Source organism: Schistocerca nitens, chromosome 1, assembly GCF_023898315.1.
Source record: "Schistocerca nitens isolate TAMUIC-IGC-003100 chromosome 1, iqSchNite1.1, whole genome shotgun sequence".
Taxonomy (NCBI): Eukaryota; Metazoa; Arthropoda; class Insecta; order Orthoptera; family Acrididae; genus Schistocerca; species Schistocerca nitens.
In genome coordinates this window covers 88,217,982-88,231,244 of record NC_064614.1, presented here as the reverse complement: position 1 = coordinate 88,231,244, position 13,263 = coordinate 88,217,982, and the positions used below count along the sequence as shown (strand labels likewise).

The 13,263-nt window shown below is 41.3% G+C and overlaps 1 protein-coding gene across 1 annotated transcript in view; it reads right to left on the bottom strand.

Annotated features, from left to right (window-relative positions):
• LOC126242207 (scoloptoxin SSD20-like) overlaps positions 1-13,263 on the bottom strand; it is a 63,722-nt gene that overhangs the window by 41,411 nt on the left and 9,048 nt on the right. Inside the window, exon 2 of the mRNA XM_049948111.1 lies at positions 8,032-8,257. Coding sequence (XP_049804068.1) covers positions 8,032-8,151 — 120 coding nt within the window. The 5' untranslated portion in view covers positions 8,152-8,257. The remainder of the gene's footprint in view (positions 1-8,031; positions 8,258-13,263) is intronic.

Sequence of the window (13,263 nt, the reverse complement as noted above, 5' to 3'; positions counted from 1 at the left end):
AATTGAGAGTGAGTGACTAAGGTAGAATGTTCCCAAATTACTATTGAGCCCAAACAGCTCTGTTCAGCAACTTACCGTCCACGTAATTGTTAGTTTCTGATACAAACAGAACTACGTCTTAACGTATTTCGCATATTTCTGCTCTCAAACCGTACCTTTCTGACCTAACCCACAAATTTGAAAGAAAGAATGGATCATATAAAAGCGAGCATTATAAAGAGTTCATCTGCATATTCGCATTATGCACCGTCCATCCAAAACATTCCGAGACGGATGTTGTTGGTGGTGTACATGGGACATCAGTGCAGTAATTACGGTGGCAACTTGAACTAGCAGCTCTAAACAATAGCTGTGCATTCAGCCAGTCATTTGTGAGCTGGCAGAGGTAAGCTGTGGGCGTGTGGCGGCAGTGTGTCAACGTTGTTGTGTCGCATATCGCACTCAGCTGCACCACCAAACAACAAAAATAATTTCAAATTTAATTAAAAATTCAGAAATAACGTTAGACAGCTATATTTTTAGCCTAGGATATTATGAAGTACTTTTAAAAAGAAAGTACTTGCCAGCTGCTACGACAAAAAGCTAACGTTACAAGAAATTTTGAAGAAAAATGTTTTTTTAATTCAATTTGTGGAAAAAAAGTAGAGCCACTGACTTATTTGGAATGAAAGTAATGTATGAAGGCTTTCTAACTGTACCGATCCACGTGGTACATATTTCATAGTTAAAACTTAAAAGTATTTGGACATAAAAAATAAAATCTACATCTACATCTACGTGAATACTCTGTTATTCACAATAAAGTGCCTGGCAGAGGGTTCAATGAATCACCTTCATGCTCTCTCTCTACCGTTCCACTCACGAACGGTAAGCGGGAAAAACGAGCACTTAAATTTTTATGTGCGAGCCCTGCTTTCTCTTATTTTGTCGTGATGATCATTTCTCCCTATGTAGGTGGGTGCCAACAGAAGGTTTTCGTAATCGGAGGCGAAAACTGGTGACTGAAATTTCACGAGAAGATCCCGTCGCAACGAAAAACGCCTTTGTTTTAATGATTGCCACTCCAATTCACGTATCATATCTGTGACACTATCTCCCCTGTTTCGCGATAATACAAAACGAGCTGCCCTTCTTTGTACTTTTTCGATGTCACCCGTTAGTCCCACCTCATGGGATCCCACATTGCACAGCAATACTCCAGAATAGGGCGGACAAGCGTAGTGTAAGCAGTCTCTTTGGTAGCCCTGTTGCACCTTCTAAGTGTTCTGCCAATGAATTGCAGTCTTTGGTTTGCTCTACCCGCAATATTATCTATGTGGTCGTTCCAATTTAGGTTATTTGTAATTGTAATCCCTAAGTATTTAGTTGAATTTACAGCCTTCAGATTTGTGTGACTTACCGCGTAATCGAAATTTAACTGATTTCTTTTACTACTCAAGTGAATAACTTCACATTTTTCTTTATTCAGGGTTAATTGCCACTTTTCGCACCAGATATTTTATCTAAATCATTTTGCAATTCGTTTTGATAATCTGATGATTTTAAAGACGGCAAATGACAGCATCATCTGCAAACAATCTAAGACGGCTATTCAGATTGTCTCCTATGTCGTTAATATAGATCAGGAATAATAGAGTGTTATAACACTTCCTTGGGGAACGCCGGATATTACTTCTGTTTTACTCGATGACTTTCCGTCTATTACTATGAACTGTGACCTTTCTGACAGGAAATCACGAATCCAGTCGCACAACTGAGGCGATACTCCGTAGGCACGCAGTTTGGTTAGAAGACGCTTGTGAGGAACGGTGTCGAAAACCTCCTGGAAATCTAAAAATATGGAATCAGTTTGACATCCCCTGTCGAAAGCACTTATTACTTCATGAGTACAAAGAGCTAGTTGTGTTTCACAAGAACGATATTTTCTGAATCCGTACTATGTGTCAATAAATTGTTTTTTCGAGGTACTTCATAATGTTCGAATACAGTATATGTTCCGAAACCCTACTGTAATTCAGCGGATTGCTCCTACTTCCCTTTTTGGATATTGGCGTGATTTGAGCAATTTTCCAGTCTTTAGGTACGGATCTTTCTGTGAGCTAGTGGTTGTATACAATTGCTAAATATGGAGCTATTGTATCAGCATACTCTGCGAACCCCCCCCCCCCCTCCCCCCCATAAACCATGAACCTTGCCGTTGGTGGGGAGGCTTGCGTGCCTCAGCGATACAGACAGCCGTACCGTAGGTGCAACCACAACGGAGGAGTATCTGTTGAGAGGCCAGACTAACGTGTGGTTCCTGAAGAGGGGCAGCAGCCTCTTCAGTAGTTGCAGGGGCAACAGTCTGGATGATTGACTGATCTGGCCTTGTAACACTAACCAAAACGACCCTGGTGTGCTGGTACTGCGAACAGCTGAAAGCAAGGGGAAACTACAGCCGTAATTTTTTCCGAGGGCATACAGCTTTACTGTATGGTTAAATGATTCTGGAGGTAAAATAGTCTCCCATTCGTATCTCCGGGTGGGAACTACTCAAGAGGACGTCTTAATCAGGAGAAAGAAAACTGTCATTCTACGGATCGGAACATGGAATGTCAGATCCCTTAATCGGGGGGTAGTTTAGAAAATTTAAAAAGGCAAATGGATAGGTTAAAGTTAGATATAGTGGGAATTAGTGAAGTTCGGTGGCAGGAGGAACAAGACTTTTGGTCAGGCGAATACAAGGTTATAAATGCAAAATCAAATAGGGGTAATGCAGGAGTAGGTTTAATAATGATTAAAAAAATAAGAGTGCGGGTAAGCTACTACAAACAGCATAGTGAACGCATTATTGTGGCCAAGATAGACACGAAGCCCACGCCTACTACAGTAGTACAAGTTTATATGCCAACTAGCGCCGCAGATGATGAAGAAATGTATGATGAAATCAAAGAAATTATTCAGATAGTGAAGGGAGACGAAAATTTAATAGTCATGGGTGACTGGAATTCGGTAGTAGGAAAAGGAAGAGAAGGAAATGTAGTAGGTGAATATGGATTGGGGCTAAGAAATGAAAGAGGAAAGCCCCCTGGTAGAATTTTGCACACAGCATAACTTAATCATACCTAACACTTGGTTCAAGGATCATGAAAGAAGGGTGTATACATGGAAGAGGCCTGGAGATACTAGAAGGTTTAAGATAGATTATCTAATGGTAAGACAGACATTTAGGAACCAGATTTTAAATTGTAAGACATTTTCAGAGGCAGATGTGGACTCTGACCACAATCTATTGGTTATGACCTGTAGATTAAAACTGAAGAAACTGCAAAAAGGTGGGAATTTAAGGAGATGGGACCTGGATAAACTGACTAAACCAGAGGTTGTACAGAGTTTCAGGGAGAGCGTAAGGGAACAATTGACAGGAATAGAGGAAAGAAATACAGTAGAAGACGAATGGGGAGCTTTGAGGGGTGAAGTAGTGAAGGCAGCAGAGGATCAAGTAGGTAAAAAGACGAGGGCTAATAGAAATCCTTGGGTAACAGAAGAAATATTGAATTTAATTGATGAAAGTAGAAAATATAAAAATGCAGTAAATGAAGCAGGCAAAAAGGAATACAAACGTCTCAAAAATGAGATCGACAGGAGGTGCAAAATGGCTAAGCAGGCATGGCTAGAGGACAGATGTAAGGATGCAGAGGCATATATCAGTAGAAATAAGATAGATACTGCCTACAGAAAAATTAAAAAGACCTTTGGAGAAAAGAGAACCACTTGTATGAATATCAAGAGCTCACATGGAAACCCAGTACTAAGCAATGAAGGGAAAGCAGAAAGGTGGAAGGAGTATATAGAGGGTCTATACAAGGGTGATGTACTTGAGGACAATATTATGGAAATGGAAGAGGACGAAACGGGAGATACGATACTGCGTGAAGAGTTTGACAGAGCACTGAAAGACCTAAGTCGAAACAAGAATACAGGGTGAGTCACCTAACGTTACCACTGGATATATTTCCTAAACCACATCAAATACTGACGAATCGATTCCACAGACCGAACGTGAGGAGAGGGGCTAGTGTAATTGTTTAATACAAACCATACAAAAATGCACGGAAGTATGTTTTTTAACACAAACCTAGGTTTTTTTTAAAATGGAACCCCGTTAGTTTTGTTAGCACATCTGGACATATAAACAAATACGTAATCAGTGCCGTTTGTTGCATTGTAAAATGTTAATTACATCCGGAGATATTGTAACCTAAAGTTGTCGCTTGAAACCTCCGACGTTCAGTTGCGTGTTGTAACAAACGCGGGCCACGGTCGGCGAGCAGCATCTGCAGGGACATGTTTACGATGACGACCGTGTTTACGAGTGTGGCTGTAGTGCACTGTTGTGGTTTGGTCTAGCTGTCGCAGTGTCCGCATGTAGCGCTTGCTGCTATTGTTATTCTGCATTCGTCTCCGCACGCAGACCAACTGTAGTACACTGTGTTACCAGACGTCTGTGATAGTGTAGTGTTGTAGGAACTGTGACCTTGGTGTATTCGAACTCTGAAAAGGCGGAGATGATACTCATCTATAGCGAGTGTCGACGAAATGCAGCTGAAGCCTGCAGGGTGTATGCAGAACGGTACCCGGACAGAGAGCATCCAACGTGCCGCACATTGCAAAACATCTAACGTCAACTGTATGCAACAGGTATGGTCGTAGCACGCAAACGGGTCCGTAACAGGCCCGTCACAGGAGAAGCGGGTGCAGTTGGTGTGTTAGCTGCTGTTGTCATGAACCCACACATGAGTACACGGGACATTGCGAGAGCCGGTGGACTGAGTCAAAGTAGTGTCATGCGCATACTGCATCGTCACCGCTTTCACCCGTTTCATGTGTCGCTACATCAGCAATTACAAGGTGATTACTTTAATCATCGAGTGCAGTTCTATCAATGGGCATTAACAGAGAATGCGTTGCAGTTCTACCTGTTTACCGATGAAGCGGGTTTCACAAACCACGGGGCAGTGAATCTACGGAACATGTATTACTGGTCCGTGGACAATCCTCGCTGATCAGACAGGTAGAGCTACAGCGACCGTGGACTGTAAATGTATGGTGCGGAATCATTGGCGACCACCTCATTGGTCCTCACTTCATTGCAGGGGCCCAAACAGCTGCAACATACATCACGTTTCTACAGAATGATCTGCTAACGTTGCTCGAAAATGTCCCACTGGAAACGCGTCGACGTATGTGGTATCAGCATGATGGTGCACCTGCACATTCCGCAATTAACACTAGGCTGACCCTTGACAGGATGTTCGACGGGCGTTTCATAGGACGTGGTGGACGCATAAATTGGCCAGCCCGTTCTCCTGATCTTACACCTCTGGAATTCTTTCTGTGGGGTATGTTAAAGGAGAATGTGTACCGTGATGTGCCTACAACCCCAGAGGATATGAAACAACGTAGTGTGGCAGCCTGCGGCGACATTACACCAGATGTACTGCGGCGTGTACGACATTCATTACGCCAGAGATTGCAATTGTGTGCAGCAAATGATAGCCACCACATTGAACATCTATTGGCCTGACATGTCGGGACGCACTCTATTCCACTCCGTAATTGAAAACGGAAACCACGTGTGTACGTGTACCTCACCCCTCATGGTAATGTACATGTGCGTCAGTGAAAAAGACCAATAAAAAGGTGTTAGCATGTGGACGTAATGTGCTGTTCCAGTCTCTTCTGTACCTAAGGTCCATCACCGTTCTCTTTGGATCCCTACGTAATTCGGAGCTCTCCGATGCATACGATCGAACAGCGGAGGAGTGGTACTCAGGCGTCAACTTTAGGTTACCATATCTCCGGATGTAATTAACATTTTACAATGCAACAAACGGCACTGATTATGTATTTGTTTATATGTCCAGATGCGCTAACAAAACTAACGGGGTTCCATTTAAAAAAAACATAGGTTTGTGTTAAAAAACATACTTCCGTGCATTTTTTTATGGTTTGTATTAACCAATTACACTAGCCCCTCTCCTCACGTTCTGTCTGTGGAATCAATTCGTCAGATGTGGTCTACGAAATATATCCAGCGGTAATGTTAGGTGACTCACCCTGTATACTCCTCTGTTGTGGTTGCATCTACGGTACGGTTATCTGTATCGCTGAGGCACGCAAGCCTCCCCACCAACGTTTTTATGTTATGTTGGATTATTTATGACGGCAAGGTCCATGGTTCATGGAGGGGGGGGGGAGGGAGGGAATCGCTCATATACGCTATACTGTAGTCCCTGTAGGTTCCTTCACGGCAATATTTCCGTTGGAGGCGACAGGAACGTTGGCCAGTAATATGTGTTTCACAGGTAGCAAAATGTTTCTTTTGGTCGAATTTTTAATTCAAACCTAATGGTCTACGTAATGTAAATACAAAGATATTTACTATTAAATTTAACTGTGTTTCACAAGTAGTTGGAATAGTGTCAAACAACTATATTTCCATTTTCATAAAAAATTCGTAATCTGTAAATGGGCAGACTGTGGATGTACCCAATTGAATGTCAATAAAACAAAAAAATATTTTCTGCTGACCTATGCTCCCAAATACAACGATAACTTGAAATTCAGTCTGACGCATTTGAGCAAATAAACGAATTATAATATCTGGGACCCTTCTCCAATACAGCAAAATAATGTAAAAGATAAATTAACACTAGAATTTAAAACACAAATAGAACATGTTGTGCCTTGCAAAATATCTTGAAGAGAAGAAAAATACGCATCTATAAGTCACTCAGTATATAACAGATGAAACTTGGACGCCGACAAAATTATATGAAGAAGTTCTCAGGATCCAGAATGAGAATTTCACTTTGCAGCGGAGTGTGCGCTGATATGAAACTTCCTGGCAGATTAAAACTGTGTGCCCGACCGAGACTCGAACTCGGGACCTTTGCCTTTCGCGGGTAAGTGCTCCACCATCTGAGCTACCGAAGCACGACTCACGCCCGGTCCTCACAGCTTTACTTTTGCCAGTATCTCGTCTCCTACCTTCCAAACTTTACAGAAGCTCTCCTGCGAACCTTGCAGAACTAGCACTCCTGAACGAAAGGATATTGCGGAGACATGGCTTAGCCACAGCCTGGGGGATGTTTCCAGAATGAGATTTTCACTCTGCAGCGGAGTGTGCGCTGATATGAAACTTCCTGGCAGATTAAAACTGTGTGCCCGAACGAGACTCGAACTCGGGACCTTTACCTTTCGCGGGAAAGTGCTCCACCATCTGAGCTCAGATGGTGGAGCACTTGCCTCCGAAAGGCAAAGATCCCGAGTTCGAGTCTCGGTCGGGTACACAGTTTTAATCTGCCAGGAAGTTTCAGTTCTCAGGATATTGGAGAAGACAATATTACACAAAATTTTTGGTATAATGATAGACTCTGACAGTGGAGTACGTTGAATAAGAAAAATGTTTAGAATTATAGGACCTATTTAAAGATCCTGACTTTACAGGAAAAAATGATTGATAAAAGGTGTGAGTGGATTGGTTATGTAAAGAGATGCGGTAGAATTTCAGAATCTGAAAGAAAGGCGCCAGCATAAGTTAGAATTAGATTTTTAAACTTTTCGCAGTTGCGAAGTCGTAGAAACCACTGTCAAAATATACAAGTTTGACAAAATATCGTTACGTCAGTAGCACAGAGCTCACACACGTTGAAATTAATTTATAACTATATTGATAATAATTATAGTAATACATCGAAGAGGCGTTTCCTGTTTGGCGTCCAGTACAGTTTATTAAACCTTGACGAAGTCATTTTAATATATCTTTATAAAGTAAATATCAGTTCTGTGATAACTGTTTGTAGAACGTGCAATTTAAAGTGAGGAAAAGTACGGCCTGGCAGTTCCTTTAAAAGTGTACATAATACTGCTCGAAGTAACCCCACAGGACAGCAGGAAAGTATTTGCTGCCCCTATTAGCCGAGCAGTCTATGGGACTTGACAGCACAGATTACTGTGACAAGTCATTCTGGAATTCTCATAGCTTACCTGATCCATGTTGCCATTGTTAACAAGATGGGACACAGCGTAAGTTGTCTTGAAAGCTGAAAGCATCTGTTGCTTACTGGCCCTGCTTTTATCGTAGTGACCCTCACAAAGTCTCATCATGAGCGCAACTTTGAAGCCATCTGTAGGCAAAGGTGTTGTATGAAGGCAGACTGTCCTCTTGTCTGGCACCTTCACATCGATCGACAGAGGTTTCTGCCATTGAGGCCTGTCGAATAGATTAAATTATTCATTATTAAGTAATTATAATTCATTTAACTATTTCACGAGACTACATTCCAGCAATGCTGATCATGAATTCATGATGTTCCCACTACTTCAACAAAGATCAGTACATGATTTTCACGTTAGTGTCAAGGCACTTGTATGATACTTACAGTTAAAACATGTATTTATAAGAATTCTATTATAAATTAATATTTCTTTTAAAAATTGTTCGCCGGCCGAAGTGGCCGTGCGGTTAAAGGCGCTGCAGTCTGGAACCGCGAGACCGCTACGGTCGCAGGTTCGAATCCTGCCTCGGGCATGGATGTTTGTGATGTCCTTAGGTTCGTTAGGTTTAATTAGTTCTAAGTTCTAGGGGACTAATGACCTCAGAAGTTGAGTCCCATAGTGCTCAGAGCCATTTTAAAAATTGTTCACTAGTTAGCCGCAGCTTCTGCAACGTGGCTGCTGGAAAAAAATATCTGTGTAAATGCGTAGCAGCAGTGACGATTATACTTTGAATTATCTTATTTATTTCATGCCGGGGAAAAAGTGAACTAGAATTATGGAAATTATGGTCGTTATTAAAATTATTTATTGAAACTGAAAATCCAGCAACAGATGCAACAAGTCAATGACTAGCGACTGATGGCCCGTAATTAAATTAAGTATACGAGAAGACACTTTCCACCTACACGTCACAAAATTGTGATTGACAGGACCAAAGTTTCGGGCTGTAAATCTATTTTCTAGTGTTACTGCCTCAACCTTGTTGTTCACGTCTTCTGGTTCATTATGGACCGAAGCTTCTACAACCACAAAAAACAAAAAAATTGAATGGCAATTTTGAAACACAGAATCTCGCAATACACAACGAAGACATTAAATGATGATACGATACACTGATAGAGTACGATCTACTAGAGTACAGTGCGATCTCTGCTGTTGAATCACAATTCCACCTAGGGGGAGGAACGTAAATTCAATTGAATCTTATCTGAATTTTGCCTCGTCACATTTCGTATAGGGCCAGCAAAAACGGGCATTAATAATAATCTCAAGTTCATAATGTCCTAGCAGACCTGCTAGCCGTGTTACAGTCAAATTTATCTAGCAGAAGCTAGAGTTTAGAAATGAAAGTAGGCGACAGAACGAATTTGTTTAAATTGTTCTTGTTTATTTAAAAGCAACAGTTTATCAGTTCCACTAATTATGTCGGGCACGTCAGCAGTAGCTAATTTACAAGACAAACTTAGGGTCTCGCTCACAATTTGCGAAAAGTATTCTACGTTTTCCTGTGTCTGACCACACTTCCCAACACAATTTTACTGCTCAGATACAGCGCCATTGATGGAAGTATTCGAAACTGAGATAAACTCACTGAATGCTCAAAGCTCTTACAATTCAACCACACGAAAATCTTCTAAATGGCGGTATACTCTCGAGAAAAGGAAAAATTCGGGAATTTATACATTTCAGGATACATCACGGCCCAAGTCCCCCTATACTCCTACTAGAACCGAAACGCCTTCGCTCTTTCGAGTCGCCAACAGGAGTCCACTAATCTCGGAGCCACAGCTCCTAAAACAATTACGTCTGGGCTCTCTCGACCCCCCGACCGAAGTCCCCTCTCGGTTTCAACATCAATTTCCAGCTAAATCTTCCGTATTCCCCATCACACTCTGCAGTTTGTCTGCTATTGGCTCTTGCTTCTGCACTTCCCTCATCTTTTAATTCTGAAGTAGTGCCATGCTATAAGACTCAAATGTTTATAACTGTGAACCAACTGGCCAACCACTACAAACGTGATCAAACACAAGTTATGTCTTAACGATAGCAGACACTGTATGTTTGCTAGCTGAGTAATTGGTGTTGCCTGGGTATTTATTTACACCTGTCTTGTACTAGAGCACTCTCTGTGCCTATCTACTTCTTCCTCTCTTTCTATCCACATCCTTCTCTCCCCATCCATCTCCTCCTACACCAATCTCTCAGTCCGTTTCCTCCTTCATCTTGCCTCTTTACATCTCCTACCCCCTATCTGTGTCCATCTCCACCTCAGCTTCTGTCCAACTCCTCCTTAGTCTGTTGAAAGTTAAGGAAAACAACTTCAAAAAATACTATTTTAAGCTGTTTTGATAAATAAAAATATCAAAGAAGTACAAAAATGTACTTTAATTTAGACAAAAAAATTATACGTTTCTTGAAATGTAGAGCATTCACAGCCTTTTTTTATATAATTGTTAGCACGCAATCACAAGCCCTATAAACCATTCATCAACGCAGGGCTGTCAAGCAAATTAAAAACAAAGAAATTGAAATAAAACTAAAATAATTTTGAAATTGTAGTTTTTAATTTGTTGACAGCTACATTTTTGCCAGTTAGTTCATAAATATTTATACCTATATTTTTAAAATAATATTTGTGAAGTCTTGAATAGATATTCAAATATTTTTCTTATTTTCAACACACTTTTAATGACGCTCATATTGAAACAAATATAGTAGAAATAAAAATGCAGTATCCACACTAATTATATAAGTAAAACAATGCATTTGAAACTAATACCATCAAAGAAGTGCAATGAAAACAGTGAGAATGTGTAAGATGGCAAGAACTATGCCTCTTACATGAAGTCATTAAAGATCACCGAACTCATGTTAAGTGAACAGTAGGGCTGAACAAAAATGACTGACAAGGTACAATGCATCTTGTAGAGGGTATAGTATCGACATATTGGAATAATTAATGTTGGGTGATGGTTTTAAAGTAATTCACGTGACATGAAAACTTCGTGGAAACGACGATTCACTGGAGGCTAGTTTATCCCAAGGAAGTATTCAGAGTTGACCGCGGTTAGGCTGGGGAGCAGCGAAGGGAAGCGACAATAGGCAGCTTAGAATGGCTCAAACTCTGAGAAAGCAGTAACGGGGCGCAGCCTCCAGCTGCCTTAAGATGAGTGACAGTGAAGGGGGGTGGTTTACTCCATGCTGGTGTACTGGGAAGCAGACGGAGAACTTGTACGCCTGTTGATAAATGTCCATCGTTCCGTTTTCAGTGAAACATGCAAGAAAGCCATGCAAAGCTGTGGTGGAGTGGTCAACAGAGGCCAAAATATGCGTGTTCGTGATTATAGCAACTTCACGCTGCATTCACGGTCTGCAGAGTCTGAAGTAAATCAGGTGAAGAGCAACAGAATGAAATATGCTGGCCTCCGATGGGAATGTAGGACCAAGGAATTTGAAGTACTCTCCTGGGAGTCAGAATTCCGGAAAGATTGGTGTTTTGTGCAGATGCTAACCTTGATGGGTGGCCTGGGAGGAGCTAAATAGCAGAAGTTGAGAGGAAGGGAAATTTTGTGGGAATTTGTTCACTTCCCACAGTGAGCATTGGTCGGCTCTGGGAAGCGACGCGTAATTAACGTGACTTGCGCTGCAATTGGCATAAGTGATTTTGCTGGAGGGGAAACCGAGGGGAAGAGCAGACTGGCAGAAGTCTCCGTAGAAGTCTTCCGTTCCCACCTTGCCTAGAGTATGGATGTGGTGTTCTTTACTCAGCTTGCCTGAGAGAGAGTGAGCATCTCTGCAGTTTAGGACATAGCAAACGGAACGATTGATCTTGGAGATAGAAAGTTTTTGTTTAGCTATGTACTGAGCAAGATAGCTAGGAGTGAATAGACGAGCGCAGCCTTGCAGCACCACGAGGTCAGCCGACATCCTCACAACGACGACGCCCCACCATGCCGAATTTGGTGATATTGCGCCCGCTCCGGCTTGAGTTAGGCCACTGATTAATTTGTTGGATCACGTCAGCAAAGTTTTTACGAGGGTTTCATGGGCTGTGTATTGTAGAATTCTTCTCGCACTACTCCACGCGAACGCAATTTATTACCACTGCCTGTTAGGAGAGTCATGTAATGTGATGATTGAAGGTCGTGAGTTAAAATAAATTTGTGCTTATCGACTGCATCTGTTTTCAATTAAGTAGTTGAAATCTCAAGTCACTTTCTTAATTAATTTTATGTTCAACATTTGCATCTGGTGTTCAATAGCTGAATATAACATCAATGTGCACACCTTTTTAATTAAAAGGGATCAATTCTGAATCAATTAATGTCAACACTGCCACTGCAGTTCAATTAGGAGTCACAGGGCCTTATTACTTTCTTTGCATTATCCGACATTGCGGCAGTTTTGCACTCTCTGTTGATCTGTTAGTCAGTTAACTGGGGTGAATACACGCCAAAACCAGGTAAGTGACGGTTGGGGTGTTACAAATGATGTTACACCGTTACAGTAACTCAAATCTTACCTGAAACTGCACAAAACCGTAGTTTTTAAGTAATATTATATTATTAATGCTCTTATTGGTTAAAATGTGGCATAGAAGACCGTTTTACAAAAATTATCATTTTTATGTTCTTATTTTTCTTCTGTGGCCATACAGTGTACATTTGGTGTGCTTCAAACATATTAGCATTTGATTCGCATTTTCCTCGTTCTTACATAAAAGTGTAAAACATAGTGTGTGTGTTTGTGTGTGTGTGTCTGTGTGTGTGTGTGGGTGTGTACGTATTCCAATTACTCTTTCTTTGAACATCACGTAACAACAGGCATTATACAAAACCTGTACTTAAAAAAACTTATCGTTTTTGTTCTTTCCTTCCTTCTCAGTATACCTGCCTTTTTTTTCTTGGTTAATAACGGTGTCTCTATGGGCATACCACAATTCAAGTACTGTTAAACGGTTTTGCCCACAATGGATTCTCAACCAACACTTAAGGAGTTCCATTGTCAAGAAAGATCTTTCTGCTGTTTCAGTTGACACAGAAAGAAAAGAAAGGATCAACATCAAACGTCTAATTGAAGGGAAAATTTCTGGAGTGCGAAACTGCAAACACTGAACTGTACTGCCTGCCAGAAGTGTTTTGTTTGCATCTTCCTTTATCATTTTGCCAATCTGCCTTCAGATTAGAAATGCAGTCACCTTCATCCTCCCCTAAATACCCT